The sequence below is a fragment of the Electrophorus electricus genome, chromosome 3 (genome assembly GCF_013358815.1).
Source record: "Electrophorus electricus isolate fEleEle1 chromosome 3, fEleEle1.pri, whole genome shotgun sequence".
Taxonomy (NCBI): domain Eukaryota; kingdom Metazoa; phylum Chordata; class Actinopteri; order Gymnotiformes; family Gymnotidae; genus Electrophorus; species Electrophorus electricus.
The window spans coordinates 6,582,459-6,603,399 of record NC_049537.1 but is presented as its reverse complement, the minus strand read 5'-3'; the positions used below and the strand labels follow the sequence as shown (position 1 = coordinate 6,603,399).

The 20,941-nt window shown below is 36.7% G+C and overlaps 1 protein-coding gene across 1 annotated transcript in view; it reads left to right on the top strand.

The window, feature by feature from the left end:
* The first annotated feature begins 7,096 nt into the window (after positions 1-7,096).
* Positions 7,097-20,941, top strand: part of brinp3a.1 (bone morphogenetic protein/retinoic acid inducible neural-specific 3a, tandem duplicate 1) — a 40,211-nt gene continuing 26,366 nt past the window's right edge. Inside the window, exons 1-2 of the mRNA XM_026998878.2 lie at positions 7,097-7,500; positions 7,952-8,232. Of these exons, the coding sequence (XP_026854679.2) occupies positions 8,003-8,232 (230 nt within the window). The 5' untranslated portion in view covers positions 7,097-7,500; positions 7,952-8,002. The remainder of the gene's footprint in view (positions 7,501-7,951; positions 8,233-20,941) is intronic.

The following is a 20,941-nucleotide window of genomic DNA, read 5'->3' as shown; positions in this document are numbered from 1 at the left end:
TTAACATATCCTTGGGCAGAGTATCATATCTGCCATTTAACATCACCAAACAGAAATGACAACATCCTATCACACTCTTCTAGAGAGAAACTAAGTAATATTTGTGAGCTTTGTGTGTGTCTATTATGCAAAGAACTTAGTAGTTTCATGTAAAGGTATAATAAGGTATAATACCTTTCCAGTTTTATATGATATTTTAACATACTACATGACAATTTACTGAATGCAAATGTTTGGATCTGTGATTGTGATGAGAAATGGGGCCCTTGGGAGAATACACTCTCCCACTTTTCTCTATGCCTTCTTTTTCTGTTCAGGAACAGCAGACCCTAGTGATGTCAGGGGAGAGCCTAAGAACCCTCAGTGTTTCCAAGTCCCCTAAATATTTCACTCCTTGGTCAGAGCTGAACACTGACTTCTCTGTTTGCCTTCTTTGTGCTCTCCTTTTGCACCTGTTCCAGCTCTGAGTCCCGAACTGTTGCCCTGCTCCCTCTCTCCACAGAGGCTTCCCCTTTTCAGAAAATCGCCTGTCAGCCTAACACTATGCTAATTCCTGCCTCAATGGTTTAGGTGAATAAAACACATTGCTTCTTATCCTGACAATGACTTTGTTTTCTGCAGCTAACTCCACAGATTCTCCCATCAGCTTATTGTAAGTTCTTGTGATCTTTAAATATATGTGCACACACAAACACAAGTGCACAAACACACACACACACACACACACACACACACACACACACACACACACACACACAAAGATAGCATGCACATATATGAGAAAGGTTCAGAGCACTACCTCCAGCTCAGCACATTTCTGAAATTTATCCAACTAAAGATGATACTGATGATACAAAACCATGACAAGTTGTGAACCATAAAAACAAAGACAGAAGTCTTATAAGTCAAAGAAGATTTAATCACTTGCTACCTCTCTTGTGCCTTATTCACTTTGTATTTCATTCTCTAACACGCTGAAAGAGACAGAGAGAGAGAACCACTGAAGTGTGTCAATATATTCTAAAATTGAATTAAACTGTAATTAGAGAAATCATTACCTGACACTTGAGCAGTGGGATTTGGTTAATTTACTGCATCATCATGCAGTGAATGGAATATGTCCTATAAGATTTCTCCTCTTGCCAAAGGTGACAGTCATATTAGACAAAGGCTCATTTCTACCAACAGCCTTAACTTTTACCCTGCTATTTTCTTAAGCAATATTTCAAGTCAAACCGAGTGATTACCTTTGCCATGTTGATATGATATGCTTCAGCAAATTGTGCCTTATCTATCAAAAACACAACAGCAAAAAAAGTAACTTTAATCATTTGCAACTTTTCAAAAACGTTGTCTGATGCTAGTGCTTATAAATTTGCAACCACAAGAACACACTACAACTTTAGGCCAGTGCCCTAGTCAACTGCTTCCGAACCAGGCTGTTTCACTGGATCACTGACTTAACCTCATGGGTCCCCCAGCCATTCAAATTTCAGGCAATAAACCAGGCATAATATATAAAGGTTTCTATTGTAGTTCACAAAATACTGGAACATTTACAATATAATGCAGAGCGTGTCAGTAATTTCTTTTTCAGCTGGATTGGTTTCAGTATTTTAATAACGTATACCATATAACTCAACAGAAAACATTGTTGTGAAGATCCTGAGGCCTAATTTTCTGACTGCAATACTAGTGCAACATTATATAGAATGGTATTATTATATAACATTTACCTTTCAATGGGTTTATGATTAGTTTAAACTATGTTTAGTAATGGTTATTAATTAGATTATAATTACTTAAGTAGGTTGAACAAATATAAAGGGCCACATTTTTGTATATTATATATATATTTCCTTATGCACCCCTGTTTCTTTCCTCAGTTTGGACAGAGCACTCACAAAACCATTTCACAGTTATACTGTGTATGACTATGTACGTGACAAATAAACCAAACTTGAAACTTGAAACAGTGACCTATTGCTTGCCAGATAGTGAGCCCACATTCATCTATACTGTAAAACAGATCTTGTTAACTCACCTTGCTTTATCTTCTCCATCTGTCAGCATTATACCTCTCTGCTTCATCAGAAATCTGTTTCATATGAAATTACTAGATTCAAATTTTACAGGTCAACAGGTCGCAAAATTAGCAAATCCTTATCTTACATAAACAGGATACATGAACAAGTATATAACAATATGTCCTTAATGAAATTTAAGCAACACCCAGGATTATTTTCCTTACAGCTTTGTCAAAGAAAGGAGAGAAAACTGCAAAAGAAATCTGTGGACCAGAAGGATTGTTCGGAGCTTTCAAATGCAAGTCTGTCATACTTAAGTTGGATGAAATGATGGCCGAGACATGGTGAAACTGAATTTCCTGGGTTTTTTTTTTTTCTGATATAGTGCGTTCAACCTATTCAAGGTGGCTCCAGACAATTCCACAGTAAAGCGGTGCTATGTCCCGAGGTCACTGCAGAAGTCTGGGTTGGAATCATTGAGAGTGCTGAATGCAGCACACAATGCCCTGGCGAGAAAAACATGCTTGCCCTCTTTGCTCAGTAACTGGCTATTTCACATTTAGAATAAAGTAGAATAGAATCTTTACTGCCATGTCACCAAGGACGATGGAAATTGTTGATACAGCTTTGCTCCAAACATGTGGCAATAACATACACAGTAGAACAACAGTACAGGTCCTGTACACACACTACCCAGTACAGAATAAACACAGAACATCAACAGAAAATACAACACAGATCACATCTGAAATACAACTCAAAGAGTGAATTGAATAAAAACAAAATAGTTGCACTGTAAAAAATAAAATGTATTCAATACAGTAATACAGCATTTTACTAAACATTGGAGAAGTTATTTTCTCTGTAATTTTTAACATATGAACAACCTGGTCACACATACACAATTACTAGGATTACATTTTTTTTTTTTCGGTAGTTGATCTATCCCTTATATTTTACCACCTTGAAAGAATTTTGGCCCACTCTGATGTTGAATTGTTTTAGATCTATGACAAATCTTTAAATTAAGCATCAGCTCCTCATATTGAGTTTTGAAGAGTGCCTTATTATACTTTGGGCTTTGAAAAGACAGTGGTAAATGTAATGCGAATTTATCTTTGCATCTTGCTGAACTCACAGGTAGATCATTTTCTGTGAAATTACTTTAAAATTGGGATCAATCATAAGTTAGTCATATCTTCATGCCATAAACACCTGCCAGTCATAATACTTCAACCACTTGTCAGGACTAGGCAGAACAAGACAATCCAATTGCAGTGTAAAAATTAAATGGGATAAGGCAAAAACAAGAGATGATGTTTTTGGCACAGTGACATTGCAGGATAAGTAAAAAAAAAATCAGTTCAAAACACTATCCAAAAAGCATAGAGGCAATTAAAACGTATTAGAACTGGAGCATACACAAACTAGATAAAGGTATGCTCAGTATGTAGACTCAGGGCAAAACAATACTTACGAAGGGAGAGAGCAAAACAGTTAGTATATGTAGGGAAGTAATCAGTCAATTCACAGATTGAGAGTGTTAGTAATCTGGTGAAGCCATCTAAGGAGGCGTGGTCCGTTGATTTGTGGTGATCGTCTGGCTGTCTCAGGGTGGGAGTGGTTTGCAGACATGATACAACTATGATTTACTACTGCAGATAATCAATTAAGGCTATTAGAAACTTGTTTGGAAGGGTTATTTTGTACCTCTAGATGTTCTTGCAGTTGTGGATCTTAATTAATTCATTTTGTTGTCTTAAATTAGACCAGACTGTATATAATATTGTAACATCTTAGCAAATAGCATATTGCAACACCAAACCCTTGCTCTTACTATTGCCTAGGGCTTTGCCTAGTTTTTTCATTCACACCTGGCAATTCTATTTTTAAGTTCATTGTACACCAAACCAATGACAAAAGCTTTTTTCTCTTCTGCTTCATTTTACTTACTATATCATCCTACAAGTTCAAGGGGAAAAAGTGCAAAATTACTATTTTTTCAAAGCATGATACAAAGGCAGACCACAAAAGCAAGCATAGTTCAAAGTCAGTAGCATTTTTTCATTTTTTTGTAACGTTTAGCATACAAGCACCGTGGTCACAACTACACAATGACATGCAAGACCACTAAAGACTACAGTTCAATGTGCTGGTGTAACACTACCAACCGACCAACACAACCACCCAACACCTCCACCTAGCTCATATGTGAACACACACATGCACAAATTATTGCTGTTATTGTATCTTAACATTAGATGTTGTTGTTGTTGTAGAATTATCATTAATATTGTTGCATAATATTACTAAATGAAGTGTGACAACACATAAAGAGACCAAGGACCATTCCTCCATACAAAGTATCTCTAGATTCCTCAGAAACTTCAATGGACCTTCCTCTTTAGCTTTTATTCCACATATTCCACTGACCTTTGGGTTAGGGAACTGGAATGGTTACCCCAAAAGCTTAATTTGGAAGTCAGTGAACCATGTTTTGAAGGAGTTTTTGGAAGTATGCTTTGGATTACAGGCTTGATGAAAGATGACACAGTCTAACCCACCTAGCAGAGTCTATGATGCGAAGTATCCTGCCAATATTCTCAGGGCCTCTGTAAGAACAATCCTCCAAGATCAAAGATTTTCCACCATACTTTACAGCTGGTATATCCTCTGATTCCAAGGTATTTTTCTGCATGACCTTTGGCTTGACTCATTTTTTGCTGAACCCCTCCTTTTGTTTTTCACTAAAAAGCTCTTTACCTCATCGGATCATAGTATGTGGTTCTCATCTAAGTTTCAGTGACTTTACTGTCCTAAATCAAAGTGCATTTCACAACAGAGGCTTGCAAGCTGTCCAATTATTTAATTGGCATGGAGGTGGCAACTAAATGTAATTTGGAGCCATAAGAGGCAACAGCATGCAATCTACTCCAGCAATTTCTAACCATGATCTTTAAAGAAAGTTTTGCCTCTTGACCCATCCTACTTAAACATGGCAAAATACATTTGTGTCCTTTTTCCTGGCAGCTTTAACACAGCTTCAGCTGCTTGAAACTCTTTAATCATTAATAGTGGAGATGGGTATTTTTAGGCGCTAAGCTATTTTGTAGCCTTTACCTGATTGATGATGTCCATAAGCTTTAATATGCCCCCTCCCAACAAATGCATGTTTTTATTGAAGATTTTTAAACTAAATATTGCATAGGTATTAATTTTAACTTTGAGGATGATTTTCAGTCAACTAGTTTCACCAAACAACAATGAAACTACACATGCTCACAGTATGATCTTTATATGTTCATCTTCACACTGTAATAAAATGGAAAGAGTAGGAATACGTGTCTTTATTTTTACTTCACATATTGTAAATTTGCTTTGCAGACTGGCTTTTTTACAGCATGGTACTGAGAACCAAAATTAATTATGTTTTATCGACAACATCATTAGACTACTCCATTAGTTCATATGTCAGTAAAATAATGGACAGGACAACTAGCAAACACTAAAGTCCTACAAGCTAATAACAATACAGAAAGCCTAATTTATGGTGGTACATTGCCAAAAAAAAACCCCAATAATACCTTTTTTTTTTTCCAAAGCTGAGATTTAGGGAGTCAAAGTCACTGAATATTACTCATACTTAATTAAGAAAACAAGCAAAACATCTTTTGGTGGAGGTGTGTTCATTTTTATTACTGCAAATACTCAAATAATCTCCCAAGGGTATGATTTCTCATTTTCACAACATGAAAAATTTTGGGAAGTATATTTTTAGCCAGAGAAAGAAGAGAGACAAAAGAGAGAGAGAGCAAAAAAACAAGTATCCAAGTATGCATGCAAGCTGGTATCATCTGAATTAATATAGATGAGAAGAGAGGTAAATGAAGAAGAAAGACACACATGCAAATAAACTAACAAACCTTTCAAGGTTCTGGTTAATTAAAATATCATCTTTGCTGTCTCCCATATTGTTCTTCACAAAGACATCACTTGTGGGGCATTATGAAGCTGCCTGCATCTTAAGTGAATATTTACCTCTCAGAAGGATATGATTTCTGTGCATGGATGTTTCTGATTAATGAGATTACAGACAGACAGACAGACAGACAGACAGATAGATCTCAGTCCCTTTTTAATATCTGTAACCTCTCTGTGTACTTGTCTTTTACACAACCTAAAAATCTTCCCTGGGCTCTTGCACACTCTTTACCACCACTATATACAATTTCCCCTACATCTGAGGCTGTGATCTGACTTCAGATACATCATTATTTAAAACTGTTCACATGTAACTCCCCCACCCCACACTACCCCCCACCCATTACTGTTCAGTTCACATGGTTGATTACAAAAGTATTTTGTGAATGAATGACTTTTCTGCCCATCCATGTTCCCAAAACAATTCATGATGTTGTGTTTTCATTCTGGATACAAAATATAAATACACAAATGAGTCTGCAACATGCTGCTTCTAAAGAGAAGTGCACAATTTGTCAGTAATTCAGGAATCAGCAAAAGTAGCTGAAGCATTTAGCTATTTAATTTTATGATCCTTTATTTATTTATAACCAATAAACCTATCTGGAGATGACTATATCAAACAAACACTTTTAAAGCACAACTTATTATTCTTAGCTGACTTTAAGCTTCACACTAGCCTATTTGACAGCACACTAACCGGAGCCAACACCACATCTGAACTGAGCCTTAACTTAGGGCAAGCATCAATTTCCCAGAGTAATGTTGGTAATGCTAGTGTTAAAAGATTCACAGTGGTGTTGATGACGGTGGTGATGACACATATGAAGGAATATTTCATTTGAATATATTGGAGTTATAAGATTAAGTTGAATTTCGTTAAAGATTTTACATAGCTTAAGCAAGTTGTTTTTATAGATAACAAATTCTCACTTGCTTTGTAAGTAATACAGGCAAGTAGTCTATATCTTGTCAGTCCACGAAATCCCTCCCTAGCTTTTTCTCAAGCAACCAATGAGGAGTGGGGTACGATCGGCTCAGAAATAAATTGGACGTTTTTACGGAGCAAAGGAGCATCGTTTTGAGCATCCGACACACTCGCAATTCTATGGAGTATTTTACGGAACATCCCAAAGACGACATGGACATAGTGTGAAATCATAGCATATTGTACCGATAGGAACTGCTCCTGCAACTAAACGGTTACGCGATGTTTTTCTTATTAACTTCGAATTCGTCCTCACAAGAAACATTTCTACCGGGAAAGAAAGTATGAGAGGAGGAGGGAGAAATGTCAGAGTTTATTTTTTGGTGACAAAAGAATCTCGCGCATTCTTCTTAATTCTTTTTACCGTCGGGCTGTACTTCAAAGGACATTTGGACTAGCGTACTCAAGAGTGGATGCGATGACTTAGACGACATGCGCCGTGTGTACTGGTTTGAGCGATGCGCGTTATTTGCTCCAGCTTTTTGCAGTTCTCTAAACATTAAGGTGAAATGAGCGGAAGGTCACCCGCAAATGCACATTCACGTACACAAATTCTTTAACTGTAGTGTGTCGAGCTTTTGAATAGAATGGCTAAAAAACAAAAATTAATACAGATGTAAGACAGCATTTCATTCTGAGCTTACAGAACTTGTTTGCTTGGTGTTGACGTTGTTAATTTTGCTGTTGTTATTGTTATTTATTTATTTATTTATTGAAGGCTACTCACGTTAAATAATTAGGAAAGTACACAAACTCTATACCCTTCACTTTTAAAGATGTGTAATTTCAACTTGTAGGCTGCATGGCATTTTGAAGTAGCCAAATTTTGATAGATGTTGCTGAGTCCTAAATTAGTTGAGCACATGAATAAAATGTCCTGACTATCAGAGCTTGTCTGTACAGTATAATACAGGCCAGAGTTGCATCCTGATCTCCAGCCTTTGTCTCTTTGCAGTTCCAGGAAGCGAAGAAAGTCCTGAGAGAATGTCGAGCCGTGGGTTGAAGCATGAGCTGCCGGTGGATTGCGTTTAGACTGGCATATCTGATGTGTCCATGGGAGTGTATTGTGCTAAGCCTTCACTGCTGGGTTCTAGCCTCTGCTGCAGGGTCCCGTGATGCTGTGGGTACATTTGGGTGGCTCCTTTCGGACAAAGGGCCTTTTCATCACTCTCAGGAATTTGCAGACTTTGTGGAGAGGTACCAACAGGGCTTCACCACCAAGTACAAAATTTACAGGTGAGTAATTGGGCTTTTGTTTGAGGCTTGAAAGAACAGTAGATCTGTTGGTGCAGATTGTCTTTTGAACATATATCTTTTATTTCACAAAATCTAGAGGTAACTATTACAAATGGCTACCAATAGCAAAATTACAACAAAATCTCAGAAATATGCCCTGAAAACAGCACATAGAGATCCAAAACAAAATCCAAACATGTATTTGCCTGCTGAGCCATCAAGCAAGAGTTCAGTGGGATTCACTAAAACTTTTAAAACAAGATGATTAGGAATGACTTACACCAGGTATGATGCTGACAGAACTTGAGCAGAGTTTGAGCATAGAGGTTTAGCTGAACAGCAGCACGAAAGGAGAGGACTGAAGCCAGCTGAAATGAGGCTGTTTGGCACTACTGGTGGCCCTCGCTGCCAGGCACAGATGGAGATGGCAACACAGGGGTTAGTCAGACACGCTCTCCTCTATATCTCGGCACATTTGCAAATTCTCCTCTGGCTCTTTTACTTTTTTTTTTTTTGTCAGCGGCACAAAATCCGCGTCAAGAGGAGTGCAATTGCAGATGCCGGATCTCCCCCTGCTGGTAGGCTAGGATGCTGGAGCGAGTCTGTGTGTGTGTGTGTGTGTGTGTGTATGTGGGTGTGTGTGTGCATGTTTGTGTGGCAGGCAGGACCCCAGCTTTCAGAAGGACTGTATGGGTTTATATCATCTAGAAGTCTGAACTGAAAAAGAAGTTCTGCATCCCAGTCTCTAAATGTAGGCAGAAAATGCAAATAGAGAGAGCAGTACTTTGAAATTATGATACATCTTAAATTGAGATTTTTTAAGACACAATTACTTTAATTGTACAGAGCAATGTCTACCTTGTCTCACCTTGTTTCAATGTTGCTTGAAAAATGCTTCTGTAACATACAGTATGTCAGATATCATTGAATGTATATGGTCCTGCTGTGCGCTGCTCTGATGTAAGCCTCTATAGAGCAGTGTAGAGTTCTGCTCTGTCTGTGTAGCTCATGCAGACTCCTCCATTATCCTTAAAACCACTCTGTGATTTTTTAAAGCTGTAAAAGCTCATCAACCTTGTGGTATATTAGATTTAAGATTTTTTAACTTTCCCATTCCATCATGATGAACATTTTTAATTATTATTGCTGTTTACAAACAGAAATAAAAACAAATCATGTAAAAGCATTTGGCACCTGTTCAAATAAGACTACAGCTTAATTTTGTGAATAAAAATAAAGGTACATTTCATGTGTTTCATTTCATGCATGCAAACCTGTCCTTATTTTTTACACACTGTTTTCTGAAGTGTCTACTTTAGCTTGCACTCAGGTCTCATGTGAAGCATTAGCAAGACTTTGAATGGGAGAGTTAATACTGATTTTCATTGTATCTAGAACAGCTCTGGCTAAGCCGACAAGTGCTGTCACCTTGCGCAGAGAAAACTTATCTGTTAGCATCTGAGAAACAGAGAGGATTGCATGTAAGCAAGGATTTGCTTCTGCAAACTTTCTCACAGCAACCCATCTGCCAGTATATAACCCTCCCCATATAACCCAACCCTCTGTCACACAGCCTGAGGCTGTAAGTGAAGAAAAGCAAAAATATTTTAGTTTTCTTTACATTATTCAACCTGTGTACAGATTCCTGAATTTGCAGGACATCAAGTTCGTCTGCTCTCCTGTGAGGAGCCTTAGAATAATGATGGCTCAAAACAGTAATATAAAAGTGGAAAAAATAAAGTGTGAAGAGAATCCACATACTTTATCTTATAGCCCCACAATGTTTGCTTTGAAGCTACCTCTTAATCCAGTGAAAGGATGCCTTTGTATATAGGCAATGAGTAATAAAAGCTGAGTAAGAAAAGGAGGAGGAAAACTTCGGGAGAAATGTTGAGCTTATCAGTCATTTCTGAGAAACTTCTTTGCTTCTTAGTTAACGTGTGTGTGTGTGTGTGTGTGTGTGTGTGTGTGTATGTTCATATATATATATATATATATATATATATATATATATATATATATATATATATATATATATATTACACTTGTAAAATATTTGATTTAATAAGTTATCAGACAAATAACAGAAGCTGCAGAGTGAATGAAAAGACTTTTCACATTCATTGAGACTCCACAAATGCGGGAGGGCTCAAATGAAAGCAAGTATGCTCAAGAAAAAAAATACAGTTATGTTTTCTCATACAAGCCTTTACATGGTAACCACCAATCTGAGGGTCAGGGTTAGCATGTACCACTTTTTCCCTATATGGAATCAAAGCTTAAATCAAATAGCCCATGCTTTAATGCTGTTTCCTAGTCCAATTTGTGAAGACCTCCATAATATCTCTAGCATCTAATACATAATATCTAGCGTACAACACATCTGGAAAAAAAATAAATTAGAAACACTGAGTATCTTGTTCAGGATTTCAATCCTCTGGTTATCCATACGTTCGCTTGCTATTTTCTTTTTTTTTTCTACTTTGTAATTTTTTTAATTAAATATAGCAATAAGACAATTTTCTCTACTTGGATCATGAAAAGCCTACTGCAGAAAAGTATGTAGAACATATTTAGATTATATGATACTTTAAGCCCTATTCACTTATATGTCAATGGGTCCATGATAGTTAACGCTGCCCTTTGCTGTGCTCAATACAGAGATAACATAAAAAAGCTATTACACAAGGCCAGACAGAGAAGGAGTATAGGGAAATGAGGGTAGTGAAGTTAGGCCTTGGTTAATTGTCTCATTATTTATGTTTCAAGACATGCAATTCCCTAGAGACAAGCATTCATAGCACACTCAAGGACAAAACACCTACTGGGTCTTTAGCCATTGCTGTTAGATTGCTCTTCTAGTTCACTATGAAGGCCATGATTCTGCTTTGACAGATAAGTTTGTTCTGCTTGAGGTCACTTATGGTAAATGTCAGTGTGGATTCACTGGTTGAAAGACATAGATGTACATATACACAGATACACATCATTGCTTTACTGTTTGAAATGGGTATACTGCAAAGTGATCCAGTTCTTTTAAATCCACTTTCATGGGTCAGTGAGTGAATCTGAGAAAGAGTAATTGCATTACAGAGGATGAATATTTACATCATCCATGCGCTTGGCTGAGAATGCAGCAATGGCAGCTTTGTTGACAGGAGACAAATGGTTGTCTCACTATTTTCCAGGCGTCAGTGACCAACAGCATCAGATCTTACAAGGTATACATTCAGACTACATTTGACTAATCAATCCACATTAAAACCCTGACTAGGCATTTCTGAGCTAGATGATGGAGATTTCTATTAATAATTAAGGGTTCAGTGAGTTGATATTTCCAACAAAACCTGACAGAACATTAAGCATAATGAATATTATTGAATGGAACACACTTTGGTAACAACAATTAATGCTAATGGTGGTCTGTGAACAATTGTCTGTGATGGCAATAGCATCTTTTTATAATGAAAATGTGTTCAGTCTTTATTCGTTACACAAAATAATTAATTTGGATTTATTACTTTGCTCTAACTGCAGTTATTTGTCTCATCACACACATGATTAGAACAGTGTTTCTTTGTCTTCAAGCAAGCTGATGGCCAAATTCTCTTCATAAGCAACACCTTACACAGGCATTTAGCACAAATCCAGAATAGGAAAATATTGTCATCATCTATTGGATGGCTCACTTGAGTTCACAGTTGACAGTGCTGAATAGCTTTTGAGCAGGAAAATGTGTTGTTATGCAAGTCATTTCTTTAAGGGACCATCCACAGAGATGTGAAAAGGGATTTACTCCCTTTTACCTCTGCATACAATACAGCCAGCCAGTCTGGCTCATTCCGCATAATTCCACAAAAAATTACTAGAAATATGTGTGATGCTTTAAATCAGCTTGGGATCCGGGTTCTCCTTTCAGGTACAAGCCCTTCATTAATCACTTAGACATCATGCCTATTGTATATCTTCACCTGTGTCATGTGGTACAGCATAAATTAGCAATTTCTTTCATCTTTAGCCTCAGCAAGCCTTGCTCATAGATAACACTTTATTGAGCTTGAAGGAAATGTGCCCCTGAGCTAGGCCATTAACACTCTGCTGAAAACGTTGCTGAAACTGTGTTCAGTCAGAATTGCAAGTTGCTTTGGATAAAAGTATTCAACAAAATGTAAATGTAAAAATGGCACCCATAACAGAACTGTGTATAATATATATTTTGCCATTGAACGGAGTTCAACTTTGGGGTGGTTTTATTTGATTTAGCTTTAAATACTTTGAATGGTTTCATTGTATAAATTAAGGTGACTCCCATCCTTTAACCAGTGCTTTAATCTGTTGCTGAACAGGATTTTGAATTAAATGTAACTACTGAAATACTACCTCATAACTGCATCAGTTTGTGGCCTGATGATTTTAGCATCAAAACATTCACAGGTAAAAGCTGTAATACACACATTTTTAGCCAGTTTATTTCCCTCTCTCCAGTAGGGCTTTACTATGAGCAAACAAGGTTTGGCCTTTTTTCCACACAAATGTTCTGCATGGACGTGCCTCTTTCATTAATTTATGTGATGTAGACATTTGGAGGACAGGTTGCAGATTTGGCAGCCAGTCAGCTCAATCACTTTACCCTGGAAATTACTGGTCTCAGAACAATGTCAACAAATCTCAAAATCCTTTTCCTCAAAAACTATTGGAATTCTTCCCAGTGGAGTTTCAAATCCATTGGTTGACAACTGGTCCATTTTGGTAGAGCATTGCTTTCTCCATAGGGCAATGCTGTGTTTTCATGTACACTCAACATAACTTTAAGGAGCTAGATTAAGCTGGTCTGCATCCCTGTCGGAACAGTTCACTGCTAGGTGCAGTAAGGCAAGCTTCCAGTAAGTGCCTCCAGAGCTTCACCTGACAGTGTCTGGGAGGTATGGACCACTTTTGCAAAATCAACCCCTGTTGTGGCATAATAGTGTCATCTGCTTTGATGTGTGTTCACAGGGTAATTCTAGGTCTCAGGAGTACAGAAGTGGGGAATCATAAACTGATCAGATTCAGACCCTTTGTTAGAGTGAGACTGTCATTTGCTCATTATTCAAACACTTAGCATGGAAAATGAAATATTTTCTACTGCATGTGAGAAATGAACAGACTACAGCCCTTGCTAAACTGCTTAAGAACAGTTATTAATGTGGGTTATTTGCCACAGCTTTCTCTGATTTATACTTCAAATTTAGTGTGAATATTCAGATCACTGTAATCAAGTGTGTTATTGTAATATTTTGATTAATAGGGTTCATGCTGTCTCATAATTAAAATAATATGATTAATGACATAGTGATATCCTTTTATCAACCATCTCATGGAATTCATTACTGAAATTGTTGTGCATTCCAAATAAAGGACCTAATTAAGAGACCTATTTTCCTAATAATCATAAATGATCATAAAAAAGGATCATTTTGTTTGTTGGTAGGCCTACTAAGTTTGTAACACATGAATAGCTATTTTATGTAGTTCTTGATTTGCTCTTCACGAGATGCATTTTACCAATTTTTAAAAAGCATGCAAGTAAAAAAATAAAAAAACTTTCAAAATGTTATTCAAGTTTTGCTTTGCCTTATCAATGACCTAACTGCACATTAGGGAAACTAAATGCATGCTGTTGCCTATAACTGGGGTTTTGTTAAAATCATTTTAGAGTTTGCATGCAAAACACTGCCAAAATAGGCAGCAGAGATGGTTTCCAAAGACTGTCAAGATTTCTGGCAAGTTTTGCACCTGGTTAAACATGAACTCCACTTTAGAAAGTTAGACATTTTCCCTGAACATAGCTTTCTGAGACTTCTGAAGATCCAGCTTCCAGCTTACCTTTTTATTTATTATTATTATTATTCTGTGTGTGTGTGTGTGTGTGTGTGTGTGTGTGTGTGTGTATGTGTGTGTGTGTGTGTGTGTGTATGTGTGATTACTGTGGGCAAGTGACAGTTGAAGCAAATTCAGCAAGTATCCTGTTCAGCAAGTATACAAATTCAGCTGTTTATCCTGTTTTTAGCTTGATAATCATGTTTTAATAACAGATGAGGCTGAATTAATGGACTGAAATGCACTGATCTTTATACTTTTTGACACAGAGATGCCTATTTGTGCATACCAGATACATGATGGAATGTGTGATGCCTTGTTCATAACCAACACATTCTTTAGTCCAACACTAAAGAATTCAATTGTATAGTCAAATATGTCATCAATAGGAGTTAAATGATATGGTCTATCATTTAAAAGTATTCAAAAAAATTAATATAATTGCACATGTATTTACAAATTTTACATACTAATTAATTTATTTATTTAGAATTTCTCTTTAATATCTATTTCTCAAAATCAATTAAAGTATATTTGAAGCAGTCAGGGCTAGTCTGGAATATTGTTTTAAACAATAATGATGAGGGTAGCACTAGATTGAGCCAGCTTTATTTATTGGTGAAGGAAGCATCTGTTGCTAAGTCCTGTAAGAACCGATTGAGCCATGCACACTGTCTGACTGATCCCTTTAAGAACCAAGGATTCAAATACAACCCGTTTTGCTAAATTAACATCATAATGTTGCAATATCAGATTTATTTATTTGTTTGTTCATTTAGTTAGTTAGTTGGTCTGCTTTAGTTAAAGAATAGCACAAGGATTTTTAAGTACAATTAAACACAAAAATTTAAAAAAATGGTTTTGAAAAATTGTCAAGTATAAGTCAACTAATTGTTGTTATAGTTTGACTGACTGTCTAGTGTTTCATCTGGCAGTGGTAGCTCAGTGGCTAAAGTACTTGGCTAGTAATCTGAAGGTTGCCAGTTCAAGCACCACCAAGTTGTTACTGCTGAGCAAGGCCCTTAACCCTCAAGTTATAAGACACCTTGGATGGCATCAGCTAAATGAATGCCTAATAATAAGTCTCTTGCTATGTGGTACAGTACTGTATTCCCATATAGCTAGCTAAGATACAACGTGTTTAAAGGTTTTTGTTAATGGAAAAAAAGTTTTTGAAAATTGCTTGTAACACCTTGTGGTAACCAGAAAATGTCCCAAGTCCAATACATATTGTCCTATATTCATTTTCTCCCAAATATCACTAGAGCATTTTAAGTTATGAGGTCATTAAAGAGTTAAAAAGCAAGAGTTTGGTACTTCAAGGACTTTGCTACAAGTAAAATAATGCTACTAGATACTGATTTGATGTCATAGGATAGCACACTCCTGTTACTATAGTTTTCTTCCCTCGTAGTGGCCTTTTATGACACCTTCCAGTTGTCAGTTAGCTCTTGTTACTGTACTTTGTAGGTAATATAGGAAACGATGCCACTAATTCTTCATCTGATACGCAAATTAGCTTTTTGACATGATTTTAATGTTTAGTAAATTCAGTTTAGCAATATTCCTATTTTAACTACCAGTCATCTTGCAGTTCAGAGCACCCAATGACATTTGAGAGAAATAAGTATGCTGGGTGCATTGAATTGTAAATGTTTTAATGAAGGGGAAAGGTATGGGAAGAATTCTGTCATCTAATTTCAAGATAAATAACAACATTTCAGAAGGACACCACACTACAGAGATAAAGAATATGAAACTTATTTAATAGCAGAGCAATACCTGTACAATACATAAAGTCATCAGCAAGCTTGTCTGAAAACTAATCAACAGTGCATGTATCTATATACCATAAATGACATGCTGTAAACCTTGACCACAATGGCAAGGAACATTCAGAAGTCTGTTTAATTTATATCTCAAGAGCACATGCATGTGATATACCACACTTATCTCTTCTCATGTTTTTGATCATTCTTTTTACATAAAACTTCATAAAACTTATATCAATTTATACCAAGATTATACCAACACTTACATTGTTTTGATTAATTTATTTTAACATAATTTATTTGCAGAAAAAAATTATTATGAGATGTTCTACCACATAATATGCCTTTTGCCATAGCTGACATTTTAAACATTAATTCATGGGCTCAATCATTGTAACTAAATTATTTTAAACTCTTTAATACCTGGCCATTTTACAATATGAGGACCCTTCTTCTGTTTATGCATTTCTAGACACTGGCCTCCCTCTTTCTCACAGATATCCCTGGCCTTCAGAGTTAGTTTTCCCCTCTCAAATGAGTCAACTACAGGATTGAGTTGTGAGGGCCTGCAAAAGCCTACTTTTATATGTCAATTCTGATTTCCAGTGCAGGTATTGCAGGTTGATCATGGATTGTTTGTGGTGTACAAAAGATACAGTGACTGAAAGAACAAATACAAAGAATCCTCTAGATATTAATCCACTCCTTTCAGTTCGTCATTCACAGGGTGCAATCAAGGTGATTTTTGAGAGCACCATTCATTTTTCCTAAAAAGAAATATCCTTTACACCCAGAGTTCCTAATATAAGGCTTGACAATTGCTAGATGGCACTTGACTTCAGTGGTCTATTATATTTACGTGTCTCATTTACCTTGACTAGACAGCATATTTAAACTGTGTCATTACTGTTTGATGTCATGTTAGTTTTCTATAATGTTGGTTAATATATGCCTTGTGGACACTACACTACTTTCAAAATCGCTGTTCATGCTACATGACATTTATGGCCCACAACCTGTTTAGGGGATGTAATGGTGCATATGCTACATAAATGATTGACACACACTACACAATCTTTCACCTCAGATGCATTGCAGTCATCTTAGTTGTTACCTGTGAAATGGGTTACACACAGAATCTGGTCATTTTAAGGGAGTGATGGAGAGAATATATTGGGAGGATTATGCTTAATAAAGTCTACTCATCCTTTCATTTGCCTTAGTACTTCTCCCATGGTACATTGTAGTTTGTCTTCTTTGCTTATTTTATAGCACATGAAATGGAACTCATTTTCTAATAAGTCTAATATTCCACCATTGCTTAGCATTTATTATCTTACCATGACAATCAGAAGTTATAATACAATTTAAAACAGTTATAATTCAATACACATATCATGCCATATGTAACAGTTTCTAATTATGTTTTAACAAATATTTTATCAAAGTCTTTCCTCTTTTGTTCATGCTGTCACATCCATGTTCAGATAATTCCACAAGCAAGTCTGAAAGACTGGGGAAATATAGCCATCGATATGACAGACTGAATAGTTTGGGCATAGGGCGACCTAATGTTTTGGTCGATTTTGTTACAATGTCTTGAACGGCTTTTTGCTCAGGTATCAGAATAAAATCCTCAGAGCCAGAGCCTAGGTTCCTCTTTTTGCAGAGGTATGCCTGGCCTCAAATACCAGTAGAGCCAATTTGACAGGAGTTTAGGAGCATAGACTGGGCATTGGGCATTCTGTAGCAAAGAGCCTTCTCAACAATGTGGGACTACCGCAGAAGAGACATGTTATATCCTGTGTTCCTCAAGTGTGTTGTACATATGAGTGTTTTGTGATGTTCCAGATCCCACTGTCCAGTTTTCTCCTCCACTCTTAGGATCCTGCTCCACTCCAATTCTTAGGGACTGCTGACCAATGTTTAAAAGGCTCCATCCCGAGCCATACAAGGGAGGCTTACCTTGCTGAGCTCCCTTTGTATGTGTTCTATTAGTGTTGTGATTGGTAAGGCTTGTGTGACTTTGAGAGACCTTTTGTCTGTTTAAACCATGTTTGACTTGTTTCGGGATTCCACCATGAGCTTGTCTTTTCTTCTTTAACTTGGTTGCCAATGTAGATTTGTATATAGTATATGGTATGTCTATATTTGTACATGGTGTGATTATTGTGTGTGTATTCTGTTGGTAGGGAGAGACAGACATTTTATTTTGGGCTGTGGTTTGTGGTTTTCTAAGGGAGACACAATACTACACTATCTTTTTGTATTGTATAGATAAGTTACTGTGCTTTGACTTTAAATGGGGGTTTTGTTTTTTGCTCTTGGTCTCTCCTAAAGTTAACACCTCTTTTGTATATGGTACATGTATTTAATACACTGACATTATCTAAATTAGGTTGTATTCAGCCCTCTCGTTCCTTCCATCTTCCTACTGCTAAATATTCACCAGAACAAGCATAAGCTTCATCTAGGCAGAAATTGTGTACTCTGTGCTCGGTTTCTAACTCTCTTGGTTTACAACAGATTTCAGGGAAACTGTCAGGCGTTCCATGAGCTGCTCAGGCTGATCGTACAGCTCTGTTTAAGAAATTCAGTACTCTGTTTTCAGACATTCCCACTCACACTTCTGTTCTCCAGCATGACATCGATGTTGGTTCACATCCTCCCATTAGGCAGCACCCTTACCACATTAATCCACACAAACACTTCTTCCTCTTTTGTAAAGAAAACCAGCTAGAAAAAGGCCTTGCAGTTCCCAGCAGCAGTCTGTTGTGCTCCCCGTGTCTTTTTGTGCCAAAGCCCAATGGCTCTTTCTGGTTCTGTGCAGGTTATTGAAAGTTATATGCTTCATTGATTTGTTTCCTTTATCTACAATGGTGGATTGTGTTGACTGAACAGGTGTGAAAAAAGTCATTAGTAAACTAAACTTTTCGAAGGGATACTGGCAAGTCTAATTCATGCTTTATACAGCCGAGATCTCTGCCTTTGCTACTCTCTGTCAGTTTTTTTACAGTACACTGTGATGGCAATCAGATTGCGGAATGCCCTATCCACATTCAGTGCCTTATGAATATTGTACTCAGATATCTAAACTTTAGCAAACAACTAACTGTAAACTTTACATTGACAATGAGGTGCTCTATTTGGATCTACATGCAGTTGTTGGAGACAGTGTGTACTAGATTATAGGATTCTTTCTGGTCTTTATCCTCAAAAAATGTGACAGCAGTAAGAGTGAAATTCCTTATCTCAGTAGCCTGAATTGTTATAGTATGCCCTCTCGATGCTAAAGTACAAGCAATTAATTCATTCTACACTCCACAACCAAAATGGTAATTTAACAGCATGGTGGGTTATTACACTGATTTCTGCAAATATTTCTCAGATGTTGTGTTACCTCTCACTAACCTTATTAATGACCATGTCAGTGTGCATTCAAGTGAAAGCTTTAAGTAGTTCTGCTGTTCTAGCCACACCCGGGTTTACTGATCAATTTAAACTTGAAATGGATGCCAGGATAAATGGATAAATGGACCTCAAGGTCTCAAAGCTTAATAAACAGCACCATTGCATAATAACTGCAACCGGAACCAGTAACAGTGAAAATTGTTTTGTTTTGAATTTTTTTTTGAAAATCTGTTTCATATGCAAATTACCATGTGCACCATATGTACTATTCAAGATTGGCTTGCGGAATAACTGCAAACACAGCAGACTGTGGAAGATGTTCTCTCAGGACCCCCCTTGGTTATTTTGCCAGTGGCTGTTTTTTCCCCCAATGTACAATTCAGAGCATTCCTCCCAGCAATTGTCAGCGTATACTACATTGCTCTACTTATACTGGAGGACCCTGGGGTGGATCAGTTTCTGGTGCAGTGTGTTTGGTGGTTTGAAATTGACTGGGACACCATGTTTAAAAAATAAACATCTCTACTGTTCGGACAGTTTACATGTCAGTTAGGATAACCATAACCATTTGCTCAGGGCCTTAATGTGTCCCTGGCCACTGTGTCAGTGGGGATACTGTCTGGTCTATGATTTCAGATGATTATAGAACCCGAATTTGTACTCCAGTGGATGATGAGAGACAAACTTTAAGTACTGATCAGTAATGTATAGAGTAAAGTTCTGCCAGTAACATTGTCCTGTTCAAACAGCTTCGGACAATTTTGTGAATAGTATATATTATATTAATGATGAATGTAATTTGCATATAAAACTGATTTCATTGTTATGTATACAATGTTCATTGTTATGTAAATGGTTCTTATGCAAGGGTGCTGTTTATTAAGTTTGGAAAACTTTTGTATGGTGAGACTGACAAAGTCAGTTGGAGGGGTGATTAAATGTTTCTTTTATTATTAAACTGGGAGTTCACAGGAACTGATTAAACTTTATGAGATTTCTTTACCTGGATTATTGAGCATACTTTGATATGCATTTCCTGTTCAATTTAGCTGGTATTTGTATATAACATGTAATGTGTTTAATTTTGTGTATAGTCTGATTACTCTGCATGCCTGCTGATGGTAAGGAGTGACTGCCATTTTTTGTGGTTTTCTAAGGGAGTTTGTGTAATATTTTCTCATTAGTTTTTTGGTACATTAGTTAAGCCATGGTCACACCACACTTTCACAATATTGTGGTGCGGCTAATATTGCACCTAGCAATATTGAGGTCAGTATGAGGAAATATTGGAGTACTACTAGCTGGTGATACACTGGTTCATCATCCAGAAAAACTAAATAAATAAATTATAAATTATAAATTATATATATACAAAATCTTGGACACTCCTGAAGTGTGCACCAGTTTTGCATATATTATATGTATTTCTTACACTAGAATTTTCAGTTGCCTCTTTTACCTAGACAAGAGCAGTTGTTTATATGGACAACTTTTACACATCTGCTGAGTTGTTTATGAGTCTGCACAAGGAAAATACAAGAGTTTCTGGGGAGCTCGATGGAGGCCATACTGCTGGCATTGTAGGGCATTTATATTCTGAAACTCTTTGTCAGTTAATGGGCTAAAGTAATTCAAAATTAACAGAATGTAATAAGATTTAATATATT